The following is an 18556-nucleotide window of genomic DNA, read 5'->3' as shown; positions in this document are numbered from 1 at the left end:
GTCGCGAGCGAGCGCCGCACGCCCCGTCCCAAGTCTCTTTCGTGGAAAACGTGTTATAGCGTGGCGAGGAAACACGACCGACCGACGTATGGTCTGCACGGACAGACGGATGGACGGATGGACGAATGGATGGATGGATGGATGGATGGATAGACGGGAGTAGCGAGTGACAGTGAATCTCGTAAGTGGGCGGCTGGCCGAAATTCGCCCCTTATCGGCACACAGCTCGTGGCACGGTCGCGCGCTCCTCTCGATAAATAGGCTACTGCCAAGGGCAACGCGATTTTTTTTTATGCGCAATAGCGGCGGCCGACATCAAAACAACCGTGGCAGCGACGGCGGCATTCCAGGTCGATGCGGGGTGGAGGAAGGGGGGAGGGGGAAGAAACGCGGTTTCTTTTCCTCTCCCCTCCCGCCGCGCCGCGCTCACCGTCCGTCGCCGACTGACTTCCACTCGTCGCGCTCCTTCTCCGCAGCTGCTCCTCGTGTGGCTCCTCTCCCGCTCCTCCTTCTGCGTCTAAGGAGAGGAGGGGAAACGGCACGCACAACCCGGGGACAACCCGATTAACGACGCACTATCAGCCACGCACGAAAATAGAAGCGGGGATATCACGATCACGTCCGTGTCTCCCCTCGTCCCCACCTCGTGGGGGTCGCGATCCGACGGAGACAACGAATTCGGGGCGACTTCGTCGCCCGAGTATAGAATTCTTCCTCGACCACCTCAACCGTCGTTAAGGCGTGCATGCGTGCGTGCGTGCACGCGTGCACACGTGCACGCGTGCACGCGCGCGGTAAACCCTCACGTCCCGCAGTACTTACCAAGAGTACTTCGGACGCGCGCGACAAACAACAATCGTGTCGTCACTCGCGCGACACTGTGATCGAGATCGCGCGCAAGCAACTATACCGATCGACCGTCCCTCTCGTTGTTTAATCGCCGATCGTCGCGACGCGAAAACATTAACACAATTGCGACGCGGACGCGACCGCGACGTAACGCGCAACGTCTCGACTCTCGTTTCAACGCGCGTAAAATTCGTGCGAGTCCCCGTGCGATCGCCGGGTAACGTGGCCGCCGGATGTTCCAGCAAAAGGCGACGGGACTCTCACCACGACGCGTGCACATCGCGCGCGACACCTCTCTTTCTTTCTCTTTCTCTTTCTCTTTCTCTCTCCTTCTCGTAAGCCGCGCGCGGGTTCACGCCTAGCCGACCGAACAGACGATCGTGTCTATCTTGTAAAGGTCATGTGTACGCCGAGCTCCGCAGTTGTAAACAAGATGTACGCAGGCGCTGAGCGCGAGCGCGAATGGCGGCGGCTCCGATATACGCCGCTCTACGCGATTGTAAATACGAACCGGTGCGCGCGCGCACGTCCCCGCTCGCGCATGTGTATGCACGCGCGGTACGTGCGTCGTGTTTATTACGTACACACGAGCGCGACGGCGACACGGCGCAGTGGCGTAACAATCGTGTCAACGGACGGACGGACGCCGCAATGCGGAAGAACCTTGCGGGGATCCGATCTTCAGGAATTAACGTGCGCGCGACGGCGCCGACGAAGGCGCGTGAACCTCGACTCCGTCGAGAGCAGATCGAGAGGATGATCCACGGCTCCCGCCGAAAGGCGGAGGCGCGTCGATCAGGAACGTCGACCGGGAGAAACGCGGCCGGAACGAGAATCGATACCCCTCGCCGCGAGGGCCAAAACTTGGCGCGCGCGAATCCTGCGAATTACGATGCCTCGTAATTCTGGAGCACGCGGTCTGATTATTTCAAGGATGTGTCAATGATCTGTTCCAGGATCTTCCAGTATATCCCGATTTTGGAACTTTTAACGACAGTTCAATATCATTATATTATTATTGCGCAGGTTTTTTTACCGCGTACAATATAACGATATCAACATTGTCGTTAAGAATTACAAAATCCGGTACTGGATTGTGCCGCATATTTCAAAGAATACGTTTCCATGGAATTATGTGTTGTTTAAGTTCACGCGAATCTTTCTCATGTAAACAACACAATTAATGTAAATTATCTAAATTGGATAATACGGTAAAGAAAAAAATATTAAGTTTTATGATTGTTAATGCGTATCTAACTTTAATTATACTACACTACGAGCAAAAAAAAAATGTGCGTTTTAATAAATTTTAATAAATATTCGTGAATATATAGTACTAACTTGACATTTACTTACAGTAAATGGATATTTACTAAATAAAAGTGATAATTAAATCAATTAGTGATTCTTGTACCAAATAAATATATGTTTACATTTAATAAACATTCAGCTCGTATATACTATTCAAATATTTATTAAAATTTAGTACATTTTTAAGAAACTTCAATGCAATGACCAAGAACATATCATTACTTCGATGATCTATAGATTATTTGCATAGATAACACAAAATATAATTTACATTGCATATACATAGATAATATATTTTTATGTATAAACATAACAATTCTAATGTCCCTGCAGGTCGATCTGTCCTTTCTAACTAAACTTCTCGAATGGTTTATTTTTCCCTTTTTCTCTTCACGTTAAAAAAAGAGAAAAACAAGCAGATTAGCTAAAAAGAACGGATCTATAATTATGTGATTATATTTATTTACCAGGTTCTCTCGAGATTTTTTTTACACGGTTTGTTTTATTTTCTACGAAAAAAAAGGAGGGAAGAAAACCGTGTAAGAAGTTCAACTAAAAACAACAAGCCTATATAATTATCGCGATTACGTGCTCATACGCCTCATACTTGCCTACCTGATTCCCTCTTAAGAAGCCTGTTCTTTTTAGTTTAATTTTTTTGAACGGTTCATATTTTTTCCTTTTTTTTTTCAACGTTAGAAGAAAAAGAGACTGAACTATGCAAAATGAAACTCGGTTCAACTAAACTCAGACAACATGCATGTCAAAAAAACATCATAAAAATGTTTTGGGACATGTCTACATATTTAAAAAACATTATGAAGATGTCTTTTAGACATTGCGTGTTGTTCGGAATAAAAGGGTCTACATTTTTAAAAAATATCTATATAATAAAATACTATATAAGAATATATAACGAAAATATATACTATATGTTACGTCCATTATAAATTTCTTTAATACTTTCATGTACGATATTTTTCTAAAATAAGGCCCCAGATTTATCAGACACGTTCGATCTAGTGATGGACGCGATACTGAAATGTGCTTGTTGTAGGTATATGTTACACATCGAACAAGTGCAATTCAATTCAAATGTTCTACATATGGAACGCTAATCGTATTTTTTCATACTTTCCCTGAAATGGAATGATCAGTTAAATTTGAATGAATGATGGAAACCAATGTTTATAATATAAAAATGGATACGTACGTATTTATCGAGTTGCATGTATCTGAAAAATTCAATTTAGTGTGTGAAAATTTCGCTGAAGACAATTTTCATAAATAGATGTAAGATAGAAAAACGAATTATATACTTTAACATGGTGTTTAGCAAAATCTGGCTAGTCAATTCAAGGATAATTCCACATTCCAGATAAAAATTTAAGTTTTTCCAGGATCCATCAATTATTATTATTTAATTATTTATTGATTTTCATATCGATTCGATTCGCGTAATATTATACGCTTTATTTTCACAAATTAAGATTCTATACGAATGAATTAAAACGCTAATAAATTTGCAATAATATTATTTATTGCTTTATAAATAACATCAAATGAACATTTCATCAACACAAACGATTTTTCTATATTCCAATTTTAGATATTAAATTCGAGTTTTCTATTGGTAACTTATTGCATCTTTTAAGGAAGTTGGATTTATATCCAAACGCACAAATTTCCTTTCATTATTTCTTTCTTTTTTTATCTTTTTTTTTTTTAATGAAAAGAATGAAAAATTCCAGGCCAGCCCTGGAATTGCAAGGGTTTTCCGGGAATTTTCCAGAATACATAAATTTGTATAATTCCAGAATCCAAGGATATTCAAGAACCGCTGAACATCATGTTTAACTCGTAATTAATGTGTAAATCAATGAATAATTTGTGATAGTCAATCTTACAAGGATTTGTTATAAACTCTTCAAACAAGTAATACAAGTGTTGCAGGAGTTAAAATAGTGAAACTTTAAAAATTTTATTTGATCATTTTCTAATCTAATTCCTCCAATTCTTCTAATTTCTCAAATTTCTCAATTTTTAAAATTTATTAGAATAGATTAATTGTACTAATTTAAATTTTATATGTAAACACTACATGTATGTAGAGTGGGACATTTAAAAGGTATTACAAGATACTATCTGTAAAAAATTATCACACGCACGCAGGCGCGCACATCACAAAATTTAAAAATATATTCAGACGAAAGTTGTATAAGAGAAACGAATTATGATAAAATCAATTTTTTAGAAAACGATCTTTAAGATCATTGGAGATCGCCTCCATTTGTATATATATGTTTTTATATTGTATATATTTGTAATTTTTTTTACATAATTACCCTATTCTGCGAAAAATTCAGTTAAAGTAGAAATTAATAGACAGAATAATAAGATGAATCAATTGATATAAAGAAAACAGTTTTTTAAAAATATGTAATTACAATTAGCTTAACACTTTAAATGCCCCACTTTGTAATACTAAAGCCTATTAAATAATATTAAAACATTCACATACGCCGTATTTATTTTTTTTAGTTGAATTTTGTGTCTGAATGTTTTTTTTAATAGTAAACTAAGTGAAAATATTTATCAAAATATTGATAGTTACATGTTGAACTGTGACAAAATCTATCATTCAATCTGTAATTTTCAAATTTAGATCAGATGCTATGAATAAATGTATATTAAAATAAAAAATAATGAATCTGACTTCTTATGATATTGTTTAAAATTACATCCTTAAACAAGAATTTTTTTACGAGTTTAGTAATAGTAGATAAAGAAATAAAATCGAGAATGATTGAACACTTTATACTAAAGAAATGTAAAGGATTAATGCTAATTAGAATATGTACAAGAGCCATTAAATGGATTGATATAGGAATAGTAGTTATCTCAAAAATATGAATTTTTTTCTTTAGATATATAAAATTGTATTTACATACAGTTGACCGCAGACAATAGCTTTAGAAAAATTTGGCAAAATGATACACTACATTATTTTTCTAAAAAAATAAATATATATGTGTGTGTGTGTGTGTGTGTGTGTGTGTGTGTGTGTGTGTGTGTGTGTGTGTGTGTGTGTGTAGAATATACTTATAAGATACAATTACATTCTATTTACCTTCTCAGCCGAGTAATTAAAATTAATGATCTATAAGTGATAATCTAGTATTACAAATCTCAAAAAAATAAAATAATTATAATATTGAATGAGTAAATAAAATATAATAATGAATATTAAAAATCATTTTGCATCTTATAAAAAATATTACATTTTAGCATCCACTGAGCGTAAACAATACAAGATTTCTATGTAAAAATACATAATAAATCTTTATATCTTTCTTTTTTTATCTATACACACAGAGACATAAATGCTTAGCCATCCGAAGTTACACGTGCCAGAGAAGACACAAGAAGGAATAAAACATTCACTCAACAGAGAAGACATGAAAAGGAATGAAAAGTCATAAAAAATCATGGCCAGGCATTTGTATCTTCGTACAAACAAACATACATACGTACAAAAAAATTTTCAAAACTATATTAAAATATAACATTTACTTAAATTATTAAATAATTTTACTATTGCTATAAATAATAAAATTATCAAATAATTTTATTATTACTATGTTACTATTTATTACTATTGTAATATCATGTTTCATTACCTGAAAATAAAAAAAGAATATAAATACTGAAAATATAATATTAAAGTAAATCAATCGCTCTTGAGAATAGATACAGGCTATATTTTGGACAACTTTTATTTTAATATTATTCGCTAATAACTTTGTAAAGATTTTGAGATTATGAAAATAAGAAATTCGTCTTAATTCTACGTAAATTATAAGTAATATGAACTATGTATCTTAAATAGAGCTTTAATCAAAAATATTAAGTACCTATATTTTTTTCATAAATCTGAAATTATTTTATCTATTATTTCCTATTAATTGCCGAAAGCAAAAAAATGGCGAAAATCAATTTTTGAATTACAATGTTAAATAATGATTAATAAGTTAATATTTTTGACCAAAACCATATATAAAGCATAGTTATTTGGCATAAGTCTTTTTGTAATAGAAGAGAGATCTTAATTTTATAAATGTATATATAGTTAACAAGATGAAATTATATTTGTAATATTATTTGAGTAACAAATTTGCGTTGGTATTTACCCGAGTGAAAGTATAACAACTATTACTTTCTAGATTAATACAAACGCAAGAATCAACTATATAATAAAAAATTAACTATGTAAGAGATTTTTCCTTAGTGGAAATGGAAGATTTATATACACAAAGACAAGAGAATACTTGAAAAGTGCTTTGTTTATCACACAGTATACTTGGTAGTATTCTTTGGCAGTATAAATTCTTGTGTATATAAATCTTCCATTTCAAATATAATACTTTCATTATTGATGGCATTAATTTCTGCAGGATCACAATTAAATCATCCAATCAATCAGTTCTTTCAAAACACTCTCTTAAACGGTGAACCGTTATTTTATAGTACTTTATACGTCATTTAAAGAGAACAAAAAAAAAAGAAGATGAGTGAGACAAAAGTAACATTGGATAATGATAAAGTTACAAATAGAATAAAATATCTGAAAGGGATCGATGTGGCTCAGTTAGAAGATTTTGTCCCACCAGGTACACAAGTTTGTGTGCGTATTGACAAGGAGCTGGTACACGTATTGTACCGGGCCAATTATAGTATAAATGACAAAGTTTATATGTCAATCGTTGCATGTGATCTGTTTCGATATTTGATGAATCATGAATGACGATGTAATGTGTGGGTGTTACTGTACCCTGTTGCACATTTTGCGGCACGAGGAAAAAGTCGTAATAGTTTCGCCTCGTTATACACGAATCAACAATAGTTCCAGGTTCAGGATTGTTTAAACCATTCCTCTGCAAATTAAAATGTCATTGCCAATTAAAACTTATCATTAACGCAACATATTTCACGAGTGTATCATATAAATTCTAGCTATACTCACTCTTTTGATGAATATCCGCGTGTTAATGCGTTTTTGAACTACAATTACACTAAGTTGCGGTTTGTAATTCGGCGCTACGCGATTAAATGTCGCCAACAATTGTTTTACCTCGTAATTTTCTACGTAATCTAAATCTCCATCACCGACTCCGTCACGATATATGATTATACGTTCTGGATTACATCCGTTATACTGACGACATATTTATCATTTTGATGAATCAATCAAAAGAAGTTTACATTTAAAAGATGAATATTAATTACCTTGTGAAATGCATTAATAGCTGAAGTAAGGCACACTTGTAGCATATCAACTAGTTCTTGCTTAGAGGCCTGCATACAAATTCTACTATGCCATTTAGTCAATTGAGTATCCAAACTAGCAATAAATCCCGCAACACTTTTTCGTGAACCTCCGCCAACACCAGCATGATAAACGTCTATTCCGCATATCATACAGTTTTTCTACAAAACAATAAAATTAATTGAATAAAATAAGACAAATACATAAATAAAATTATATATGATAAAATAGAAGTTTTCTATATTACTAATGGCACAGCGAGAGTCCACAGTGCTCCTCCTAGTTTGCAATTGATTTGAAGTGCTATTTTTTCTGTGATACTTTTTAATTTATTACTCTTAGAAATTGTTTTCGAAAGGATGACTTGTGATGGTATAGCTTTCTGTACGCAACATAATCTGAAATGTAACAGAACAATAAAACATACTTTTCCAGACTTTATCCTCAATTATTATTACATGAACGAATAAATTTCGAAAACGTATATTTTCATATGTCCAAGGATCAAGATATATTCAAGTTTCTATATATTTATATTTCTATATATTTATATTATATAACATATTGTAATACAATATATTCACATGTGCAAGAAAGCAAATATCATATTATAAAAAAAAAATTGTTTTACTTTTTTATTGCTGAATAGCGATCAGTGCGGTTGGTTGGAAATATGATAACCAATAATTCGAGATTATCGGTGAGATTATTTTGAATTTCTCGCAGATAAGTTTCAGTTCTGTCATCTCTTAAAGTAACCTGTTTTGGGTCATTAATTCGCATATTAATCGCAGTTGCAACTTTTGCCAACTGTTCTAAGAAGTCTCTTACACAAGTTCTGTCCTTTATAAAGTATATAATATTCCACTTGGACAAATTAGGCTAAAACACAAGAGACACAAGTGTAAAATAATAAAATGTTTTTATACAAGATGATTTTCACTATGTATAATTACGTATGTAGTTTTTAATTTCTAAATAATTATTAATTAATACTTACAGTACGTAACACGGGATTTTTTACTGCAGCACTGCTCCAATCTGCTTTCTCATCCGTCTTAAATATTCTATTATTTCCAAAATATATTGTTTCAGGCTGGAGATGTCTTGCAGTAAATCTAACTAAATCAGAGCTTAAATGCAAACCCCATTCTGATAATATTTCTCGAGTTACATCAGTCTTCTGGACTTCTTCTAAAAATCGCCTGATCACATCTCGACGTTGATTAGGCGACATTTTCGTAACTCCGCTTAAGTCTTTCATAATATAATGATTATTGCGAATATTATCAGTAAGACCCGCTGCATAGCTCAATTCCGGTATCAGATAAATTGTTCTTTCCTGTTTCTATTATATTCGAACGATTTTTTGTAATAAGGAATTTTAAGTGATCATCAATATCATATCAACAATATGCATAAATATCGTATTATATATGTATATATATACATATATATATATATATGTGCATGAAATCACAAACCTCGCCATTTGGTAATCTAGCTGTATCACGATGCACTAAAAGAGGTTGTTGTACATCTTCAATCTGGATATTCCAATTTGTCTTATAATAATCGATGTACGATATTTGTTCGCCGTTTTTAGAGAACGTATCTGTTGGTCTTTTATTAAAAGCGACGTCGTCTACACGATATGTCTTATTATTATACCTCGTTAGTACACTTGTACCAACTATTTCGTTTATAACAGCATCTTGGTAATTATAATGTGATTTTTGGAAAATCTCTCTTCTAAAAAGTGACATAAAATAAATTTAGTTAACTGTAAATTATTCAATCGTGATAACATTCGAAAATTTCGTAATACTGGAAAAACTCACATTAAATCTCGCACAGTTTCTGTTCGCATCACTCGATGTTTCGCATCTAAACATAATTTTAAACCACCCTCATATTCATTTACAGCAGTCACGTAACCAGGCCACACTTCTAATCGATGTTGAGGCAGAGCGTGCGCGCCTTTTGGATTAAAATTTTGTCGACCAATACGAACTAAGCTAAGCGCTCGCATAATACGATTGATCAAAACATTGAAAAATTGAACATTACACATTGTTTCTTTCTTTTTGAAAATGATTGTGAGAGTTATTCTTGAACCATCCATTGGATGTTCTGATTTATAGTGAGAAACCTGAAAATTTAACAATTATACATCACATAATATTAAGTACATTGTATTAATATAGAAGTTCTCTATCAGAATTTTTAAACTCACATCTTGAGGCAATTTTATTGGTAAATAAAGTAACGTTCCATCAAATATTTTTGTTCGTCCTAATGCAGCAGAATGTTGATTAAGTAGCTTACGGCGTAAGCCTATTGAATCAATATTTGGCGAAAATTTAATTTCATATTGAAATAAACCTTTTCCAGGCTCTAATATCAAATCCACATAGTTACAATATGCTTCTATTCTATAAAGAAAAACAATCTTTATTAATTGTTGCTATTAATTATTATTATTTTAAATTATAATAATATATTCATCCTTTTCTTGTCATAAATGTTAGTGATATTGTTTCATTTTTATCAAAAATAAATAATTTATATATTTTTTAAATTTGTCTATATTGTGTAATTTGTAGAGATGGGCGAATTATTTAAATACAAATCGAATTGTCATCTATACAATTAAAACTCAGATTAAAAAATTTCAAATCTAATTGTAAGAGATTTGAATATGAATCACATATATTAACGCATGCACGCACGTACGCACATATACGTATGTATGTATAGAAAATTATTTCCCGCTACGTACAGTGTATAATCAATATTTCTCTTACACAGAACTTTTTTTCATCTACATATTAAAATTCAACCTAACAATAAATATGTTGTTGATTAAACGTTGTTTTAATAATTTAATTCAATTTATTTCAATTCAATGTAAACAAATTTTGATTTGTACATCTCTACTAATTTAACTAATTCAAATGAGCCGAAAATATTATCTAATATATCTCCAACTTGAAAATTTCTTACACCATGAATAACGTATAAAATAATTATCGCACATGAAACCACATGGCAAATATATAGAAACTTGCAATTATAATAATTCTTTATATGACTGACAAATTTTCTAATCAATCTCATTAAAATGTCTCATTAAAGTTTTGTTCATAAAATGTTTTACTTATTTTTGTTAGTAAATAATGAAACAACAACAAAAAAGAGGCCATTTTTCGGAGTTGATTTTTTATTCACTCAAAGGGTAAAATAAAGAACAGCAATAATAGCTTATTATATCCAGACCTCCTGCGTATTGTTAGTTTTATAATTTTCTGAATTTTTAAGTTGAGTGTCTTATATATAATATAATATATAATACAATATATTATATCGAGAATGATCGTACTCTGTTAAAATGGTAAATTGTTAATTACTTACTTCATTCCACTTTTGCCTTGTCGACATATCGGTGCAATATTCGGAGGTTGTAAGTCTTCTGGCGAAGGTGGATTATCATATACAGAAATGTCAGCTAATTTTCCTAAAACTCCTTCAGAATCGTCCTTACTAACACTTTCTGGTGTAAATGATGTACTTGGTTTGCTGGATTGTAAAAATTATATTTGCTGTAAATGTGCATTTATAAATGTAATTCAGAGATAGCAAAATACTCTCACTCACCCAAGCTTTCTTAATAAACTTGGGATAGCGCCTCGACCATGACCTATTGCTAATGAAGAGTCCCTGGATTCTTCACTACTGTTGCTATTCAATGATCTTAACCAACCAGGTATTTGCGCACGTCCGCGACCTCCACTAGAACTTGAAGCATGAGATGAATATCCTTCAGATGATCTTGATGTCTGTTCAGCTGATGAAACACTAGGTGTTTCTAAAGAATGGGACAACGCTTGAGATCGTTGCATTTGTGCTCTCTGCTTCATCAGCTCTAACAAGAAAGAGCGTTTTTGCCCAGGAGGTTGATTATTAGGATTCATTTTGTCTTCTGTAATTTTTAAAATAGATATAGTTAATACTTATTAATATATACCAATATTGTAAATATTTAGAAATTCTATTACTTTACTTAATATCTAAGTACTAGCGATTTATTTCAAAATAGGAACATGCCAAAATATTAATCTTTGAAATTTAAAAAATAATTTCGCATCCTCTTCAAATACGACTATAAGTTTTAAATCAAATAAGAAAGCGCCATATAGCTCTAAATATTGATGCCTAATAATATCTCTAAATGTAAATTATAATATATTTTTCAATTATATCAAAACGTTTATATTCATGTATAAATATTTTTTAAATAATTTTATACTAATATTCCGCAGTATCTCTTTGCTGGAATTGTAATTGAAATCTAAGTTTGAGAAATCTATCTAAGAAATTTATTTAGTTTTTCAGCATATTAATATCTTTTTAACAGGATGTCTGATTGAGCAAAATCAAATTATTAAAAATAACTTGTCAATTTAATACGTGATATTACTACAGTAGTTTAATTGCGTTTATAAATCCGGAAAATTCGGCAATACGAATGACTATAAATGGTATATATGCATGTACATATACAGGGTGTCCCATAATGATTAATTAATATTCGTATACATAATAATTAATAAATAATAAAGGATATTTAGAATATTTCGCGGTCTAATCCGTTTTATATAATCCGTACATATTAAATATATAATCTTTACATATTAAACACACATCTCTTTACATCAATTTGGTGCATCCAATCAAATTCGCTAAATTGTTGTCAACGTTGCTTTTATGAAATTGTCAGGACAAAGTGCCTAAAGTCCCCTTGATTTATTTCCTCAAACTTCTGAAAAATTGATTAAAAATTTTAACGAAGAATCTTCATTTCGGTGATTGCAGCAACAATAAAGAAAAATTAGAAATGTCAAACAATTTCAGCAATTTAAATTTTTGATAATTTTCACTATAGTTTCGTCTAAATGAGAATTTTTATTTACTTTGTAATGTTAGGAGAGATAATTTTTACTTATTTTTTAATGTCGTGACAGATAATGTCTCCTAAAAAATAGACGCGATTCTTTGAATACAATCAATCCAATATTATCAATCAATATATATTGGAATATTCCAAATGTTGAGCACGTTTTTAATTTCTTTGTTAAACAATATAAGTAATCTAGACAAAATCAATCATTTAAAAAAAACGAGCAAAGGATAATAAAATTCAGTTTATTACTTCATAATATCTATATATAAATGAAGTACGGTATCTCGATTTGGAATGTTTCGGAATCTTTATTTAGCTTTCTTCAGCCATAAATAAATTAATATATAAATATAAAAATAGTGCATAAATGACTATAATCTAATGTCAGAAACTGAAAGACGCATCTTACATATAATATTCACAAGAAGTCGCTCAATATGGTCTGGTCAATCAGCAAGACAATGTGATCTGGGCATCTATTATGGAGCAGGTCGAAATTATTCCGTTTTCATTGAAAAACACAATAGAAATCTGGAGAATAATTGAATAATTCGGATTGGAATTCGACTTATTCCATAATAGATGACCTGGATGGTTTCGATGTCATTTAATTTCAACAAAGAATTCTTTGCTATGCTTCTCCTTGCCTTAAATATTAAACAAACTCATAGCAAGAATAGAATATCAGTAATGTGTAGTATGTTTTTATGTATATTCCGCGTGAATGCGTCCGTATGCTTATTTATCGCATCTCAAGACCTTAAAACTTCAAATATTTTTTTATTTTTTTGTAGGCAATAAACACTTTTTCTAATACTATGAATTCCAACAGACCCTCCACCTTTAAAGTTTCAACTTTCTAATACTAATATAATATTAATTCTATTCGAAAATTGTATAACCCTTTTTTTTCAAAAGGGTTCTTCAAAAAAAAAAGGTTAAGGTTGCTCAAAAAATTTATTACTTCTCTCTTGGACTCCTCTGCCTACTCCCCCCCTCCCCCCTCCTCACTCATATCTCTGTTTTTCTTGATAACACCGACAGCAAATTTCATTTGGTATAAGTCTTTTTGTAGTCTGTTGGTGCATAATTTGTTTTTTCCTGTTCTCCAGTGGATTTATCATTTAAGTATAGAAATTAATAGCAATAAAACTCACTGAGCTGCTTTTTTTGTGAATTGCACAACCATAATTTATCTATAGCATAGTTTTCCAAAGTGAGCGCCGGTGGGTGCTGAGAAAATCTGGCAGGATTTAGTATGAATCAATGTGTTTTTAACCAATTCTCTTAACGTGGCTTTAGCTGTCCCGGTCAAAATCAATTTTAAACATCTGTTTTTTGTCAAAATTTAGCAATAATGTTATTGTACCTTGCATTATTTTTATTATAATACATACTTTTTAAGCTAATCCAACCTAGTATTAAAAGAGATAAAAGAACAAGAATTAGATAAAAATAATCCAGGAAAACATTTTATTACATATTAAGTAATATAATAAAAATAAGATAAAACAAAACGAACATTATTGTTATATTGTATGTATAAAAACAAAATATATTTTTTTAAGAGATCCATAGATTTGGCAGCAAAAAGATTAAGGCAGGTAATATAGATCTGTAACTTTTTAAAATTTCTACATTGCTCTATAATCCTTATTAATTTTCCAAGTGATATAATTTTCATAGAAACGTCAAAATAGGCCTTAATAGAACTTTAAGACATTAGTACTAGTATTAATGTTGATGTCATACTCGAATGCACATGAAAAAAGTGACTCGTCTAACACTATTACGGCTATGTTCTGGTTTCTTTCACTGTCAGTACTAAAAATTTACAGTATACGTTACATACACTACATATTTTTCAGCACTAGCAATGAATATCGGAACACAGCCTTCATCAGCGCTTTTAGTGGGGCAGGAAAGAAAAGAAAAATTAAAGCTGGAAATTATCGAGTATATTAAGCTGGAAATTATCGAGTATATTAAGCACATCTAGTGAGTGCGATCAAAATAATAAAAATAAAAAATCTTAAACAAAAATACATTTTAACTAGTAGTTTTAAAAATCAGTTTTAATCACTAGTCAAGTCAAAGTAAAAAAAAAATGGTCTTTTGTCATCCTGAGATCTTGGGGGAGGGGCATTGCTAGTTCTAAGAGCAATAAAAGGGTGTTTAAGAACAAGTGGGCGAAAATTTAGTTCCCTAAATTATATTATATTTTTTTAAACAAACATTCGTCAGCGAATTCTCTCGATGCTGCTTCTATTCGTTTGAAACAAACTCCTTAATCTGTCAATGAATTTGTTGATGAAAGCTTCTCCTACACAATCGTTTTTTATTCGCTAGCATCTAAAATTTTGAAATCGCAGCATCAAGTGGTCGCTAGTGATCAAACGAATAGCTGGATGACTTAAGCAGCGTTATTGCTGAAAGCGAATAAATCGCCCTTACGTATTTTTACAAGAATCATACCAAATATGTTTTTTATTATATGCAATTTTTTTAGCTAATATTTTCTTATACGAAATGATCTAAGTAAACATATCTGTACATATGTCGTCAGGTTCATAAAAAATACAAAGATAGCAATTCGCAGAGAATAAATTTAATTTTAAAGAATAAGTTCAATAAACTGAAAATAAAAAAAGATGTCACTTTCTTTTCATTACATCAGCAGAAAATGGCTATATTTAACGGAATGTTTATTTTGGCTAAACATGGCTAATGTTACAATGCCTCATTGTACGCATGTTGACTCATGACAGAAAAAAAATCTTCCAACTTCCAATCTTAATGACTCTCTTCTCCTTTTTTAAAATAACGGAGCTACAGCTAGCAGAATAATAAAACATAAGATTATTGTATAACAATAAGAATCTTATTAAACGTACACGTGAGAACACAATTAACAAGAATTAAGAATTGAAGGTGTATAACGATCTAAATTGGATTTTTGATGCTTAAATAATTTAATGGATTAATTTTATATATATTATATATATTATATGTAAAATTTGTTTCGAAATGTGCAAACGAAAATCTATTGACTGAGACTAGTTAAATCTAATTTGCTTGTACTTGGAGAGGCTAATGTAAAATTAGTCCCTCTCAAATTGTTTTTTATTTTTTTACCAGAAGTGTACAAACAAAAATTTAAAATAAGCACACATGTACGATGAGCAATCGAATGAACTACAGAAATTTAATGTTTTCAAAAGTTTCATCGGAGATAATAAAATCGGTCTTGGGTATTTACATCAAAATAAATTAGTTTTTTCGCATATCTCTTGTGTATCTGAAAATAGATCTGAATAAAATATATTTGCTCTTTCTTCAATACGTAGATTAATTCTGTTTTTCTTTTCGAATATATTGGTCGTGGATAGATGATGCTTTTCAATAAGCGACACAATAGGCTTGTTCTTTTTGCACGATTTATCTTTTCTTTTTTTCTCTCCAACATAGAGAGAAAAAATGCGCATATATAGTTTCTATAATATATATAATAGAAATTTTGCCTAAAAATGCTTTCAAAAATAATAACTAAAAATTGATATATGACATGAGAAATAAGTAAATTCACCTTCGAAAAAAAAGAGCAACAACAGCGGAAGTATTCGGTTCTTTTTACATCTGGGTTTCTACGCTTTCAAAATATTTGCTTCCTTAATACAAAAAATGCGATAATAGAATTAGCGTCCTTTTTAGACATTTCTTCTCTTTCTCTCCAATATAAAAAATAAAGATATATCGTGCAAAAGTTCAGTCTTGGTGTACGGAAAAAGAACAGGCTTTTTATGTTGGGAAAATGGGAAAAAAATGTGAAGTGGCCAATCCCTTAAAAAGGCAAAGAATGACATTTAAAAAAATTCAATATTAATTGTAATTATATTTTAATAAATACTTTTTAAATAATTATTAACGAAACAAATAAACAATATCAATTGTTATATTTATAAATAACTAATAACACTAAATATGTAACATCATATGAGATCACAACAAAAATTATGTCAAATTACAAGAGATTAAATTTTATATTTTAAAAATAAATGCAATTCTATAAAAAAAAATTTTTAATTAATAAGATAACGACACAAATTTTTATATAGACTTGCTATTATTTATATATATATTTATCATTTTATTACTCATAAATTCTCGGATAATTATTTAGAAGACGCTCCTCACCTTCAATTGTAATAAAATTATGCTCATTTGTCGCATTTTTGCGTGAAACGAAAGAATCTGGTAGTAATGTCATGCCTAGGACCGCAAACCAAGATATTAAGCGTTAAAGTTGACGACATTGTGGTTAGGAAATTTGTCACACCGACTTGCAGCGCTACGTACACGTATTTTAGTCTGTATTTATTTAGAATCGTTACTTCACCTTCGATTTTAATGAAATTAGGCTCATTCAATGCATTTTTATTCAAAACGAACGTCTGCTCTGTTCTTGTTGTATGTGCGAAAAGTAAACTCCTGAACGAGGAAAGGAAGACGATTTGAATATTAATAAACAAATGTTAATATATCGCAGTACAAATAAGTTAGTAAAAAACCTATGCACATGTAGTCATAAAGCATAAAAATGTGATCGCAGCACATGCTTTCATCGCGATATTTCGCAGTTGACAGATTTCCTAACCTCAATAGTCATCAACTTCAACGCTCAATATCTCGCAAGACTAGGCACAACATTTTACTGCCAGATTCTTTCGTTTCATGCAAAAACGCACCGAATGAGCACAATTTCACTGAAATTGAAGGTGAACGGTGTCTTTTAAATAATTACCAATTCTCGCACTATTTGTATAAGGTCTGTTTTCTATGACTGAACTAGTGTGCGGTCCACTTGACACTACAAATGCTTCGAAGCATTTGTAGCATCAAATGGATCATAGACCTAGTGTACACTAGTGCTTGTACTGCTTGCACTGACTCCAGACTTAGTGCAGCCAGTACAGTAAACGCGGTGCACTGAGTTCTGTTGTAGTGGAACAAAAAACATCGTCGCTGACGCTATTTTGGGAACAAAAAACGTTTTATAGTTTTTGGCTAGCCGTGCCGGTGTGCACTCAGTGCACTTTGAAGCTGTTGACACAAATCGACATAAAGATGTACGTTTAAAAAAATATAGAAACGAATTAAACCACGAAATCATTAATACATTTTATTGTGGTATTTGATAAAATATACATTTGGTACTTTATTAATTGAGATTTCTCACTTTTACAGTCAGATTAGGTTAATGTACAACAAAACTATAAAACGTTCTCTGTTCCCAAAATGGTGTCAGCAACAATGTTTTTTGTTCCAGTACAACAAAATTCATCACCGATATTTTTCAGTTCTGCTAATAAAAAACACTATTAGTGTACACTTTTTGAACTAGTGCAATCAGTGCAGGAACAAAAAAAACACTTCATCAACTATCCTTCCACCATGGCCAATATGGTGGCAAAATTTTAATCTAGCTAGCAATTCAGTAGGAAAACAGATATCGTGTACCAACAGATTTTATATCCAGTTGCAAAACTCATGGTTACTCTTAATTTGTTCTTGAAAATGGAAAGAGATGAGAAATAAATTAAATCTTGGTTAAAAATAAATCGGCGAGTTACGTGCCTTTCCTTCTTTTTTTTTAATTCTTAGAATTATAAAAGATGAAGTTAGTCGAAATTAAAAGTAAACTACATTGGTACGAACATTACTGATAAAAACGAAAGAATTTCGCGCCAACAAATTTCTTCGAATTGGAGCGTTGATACAAACGCATGCGTCTTAAAACATAACGATAAATATCTCTTTTAAGCGGTAACACACGAGAAAATATTTCTCTTTTCCTTTTTACACGGCTATTCTGCGACTAAAATCACTATTACCCCCTTACATCGATATTTTCTGTTCCGAATTTTACAATTTTAATCTCGGTTTATTTTACTCTTTACTGTTTAATTTTTAGAATCAGAAAGAGATAAAATAAAGTTAAACCAAGATTAAAATTAATTTACATTAGTAGAAATAGGCAAATGACGGATGTTGTGAATAGCGTGGGGTTTTGATACATTCTCGAGTTCAAAGATAACGAAATCGAGACA

General features: G+C 31.7%; 2 protein-coding genes across 3 annotated transcripts in view; both read right to left on the bottom strand.

The window, feature by feature from the left end:
* LOC108756279 (insulin receptor substrate 2) overlaps window positions 1–1321 on the bottom strand; it is a 13119-nt gene extending 11798 nt beyond the window's left edge. Inside the window, exon 1 of one of the 2 annotated variants that reach the window (XM_018499948.1) lies at window positions 823–1321. The gene's annotated coding sequence lies outside the window, so the exon portion shown is untranslated. Of the gene's footprint in view, window positions 1–430; window positions 800–822 lie in introns of those variants that run through there. The other variant, XM_018499950.1, reaches the window with a different exon arrangement.
* Window positions 1322–6606: 5285 nt separating this feature from the next.
* The window catches only part of LOC108756173 (protein argonaute-3), a 12459-nt gene continuing 509 nt past the window's right edge, over window positions 6607–18556 (bottom strand). The window contains exons 2-12 of the mRNA XM_018499779.1: window positions 11144–11468; window positions 10901–11065; window positions 9723–9921; window positions 9328–9638; window positions 8971–9238; window positions 8487–8834; window positions 8118–8368; window positions 7734–7884; window positions 7447–7647; window positions 7184–7375; window positions 6607–7094 (exon numbers count right to left, since the gene is read on the bottom strand). Of these exons, the coding sequence (XP_018355281.1) occupies window positions 6765–7094; window positions 7184–7375; window positions 7447–7647; window positions 7734–7884; window positions 8118–8368; window positions 8487–8834; window positions 8971–9238; window positions 9328–9638; window positions 9723–9921; window positions 10901–11065; window positions 11144–11460 (2733 nt within the window). The 5' untranslated portion in view covers window positions 11461–11468 and the 3' untranslated portion in view covers window positions 6607–6764. The remainder of the gene's footprint in view (window positions 7095–7183; window positions 7376–7446; window positions 7648–7733; window positions 7885–8117; window positions 8369–8486; window positions 8835–8970; window positions 9239–9327; window positions 9639–9722; window positions 9922–10900; window positions 11066–11143; window positions 11469–18556) is intronic.

Source organism: Trachymyrmex septentrionalis, unplaced genomic scaffold, assembly GCF_001594115.1.
Source record: "Trachymyrmex septentrionalis isolate Tsep2-gDNA-1 unplaced genomic scaffold, Tsep1.0 scaffold97, whole genome shotgun sequence".
Taxonomy (NCBI): Eukaryota; Metazoa; Arthropoda; class Insecta; order Hymenoptera; family Formicidae; genus Trachymyrmex; species Trachymyrmex septentrionalis.
Note: the sequence above shows the minus strand (reverse complement) of the source record. Positions and strands in the feature narration are given on the sequence as shown.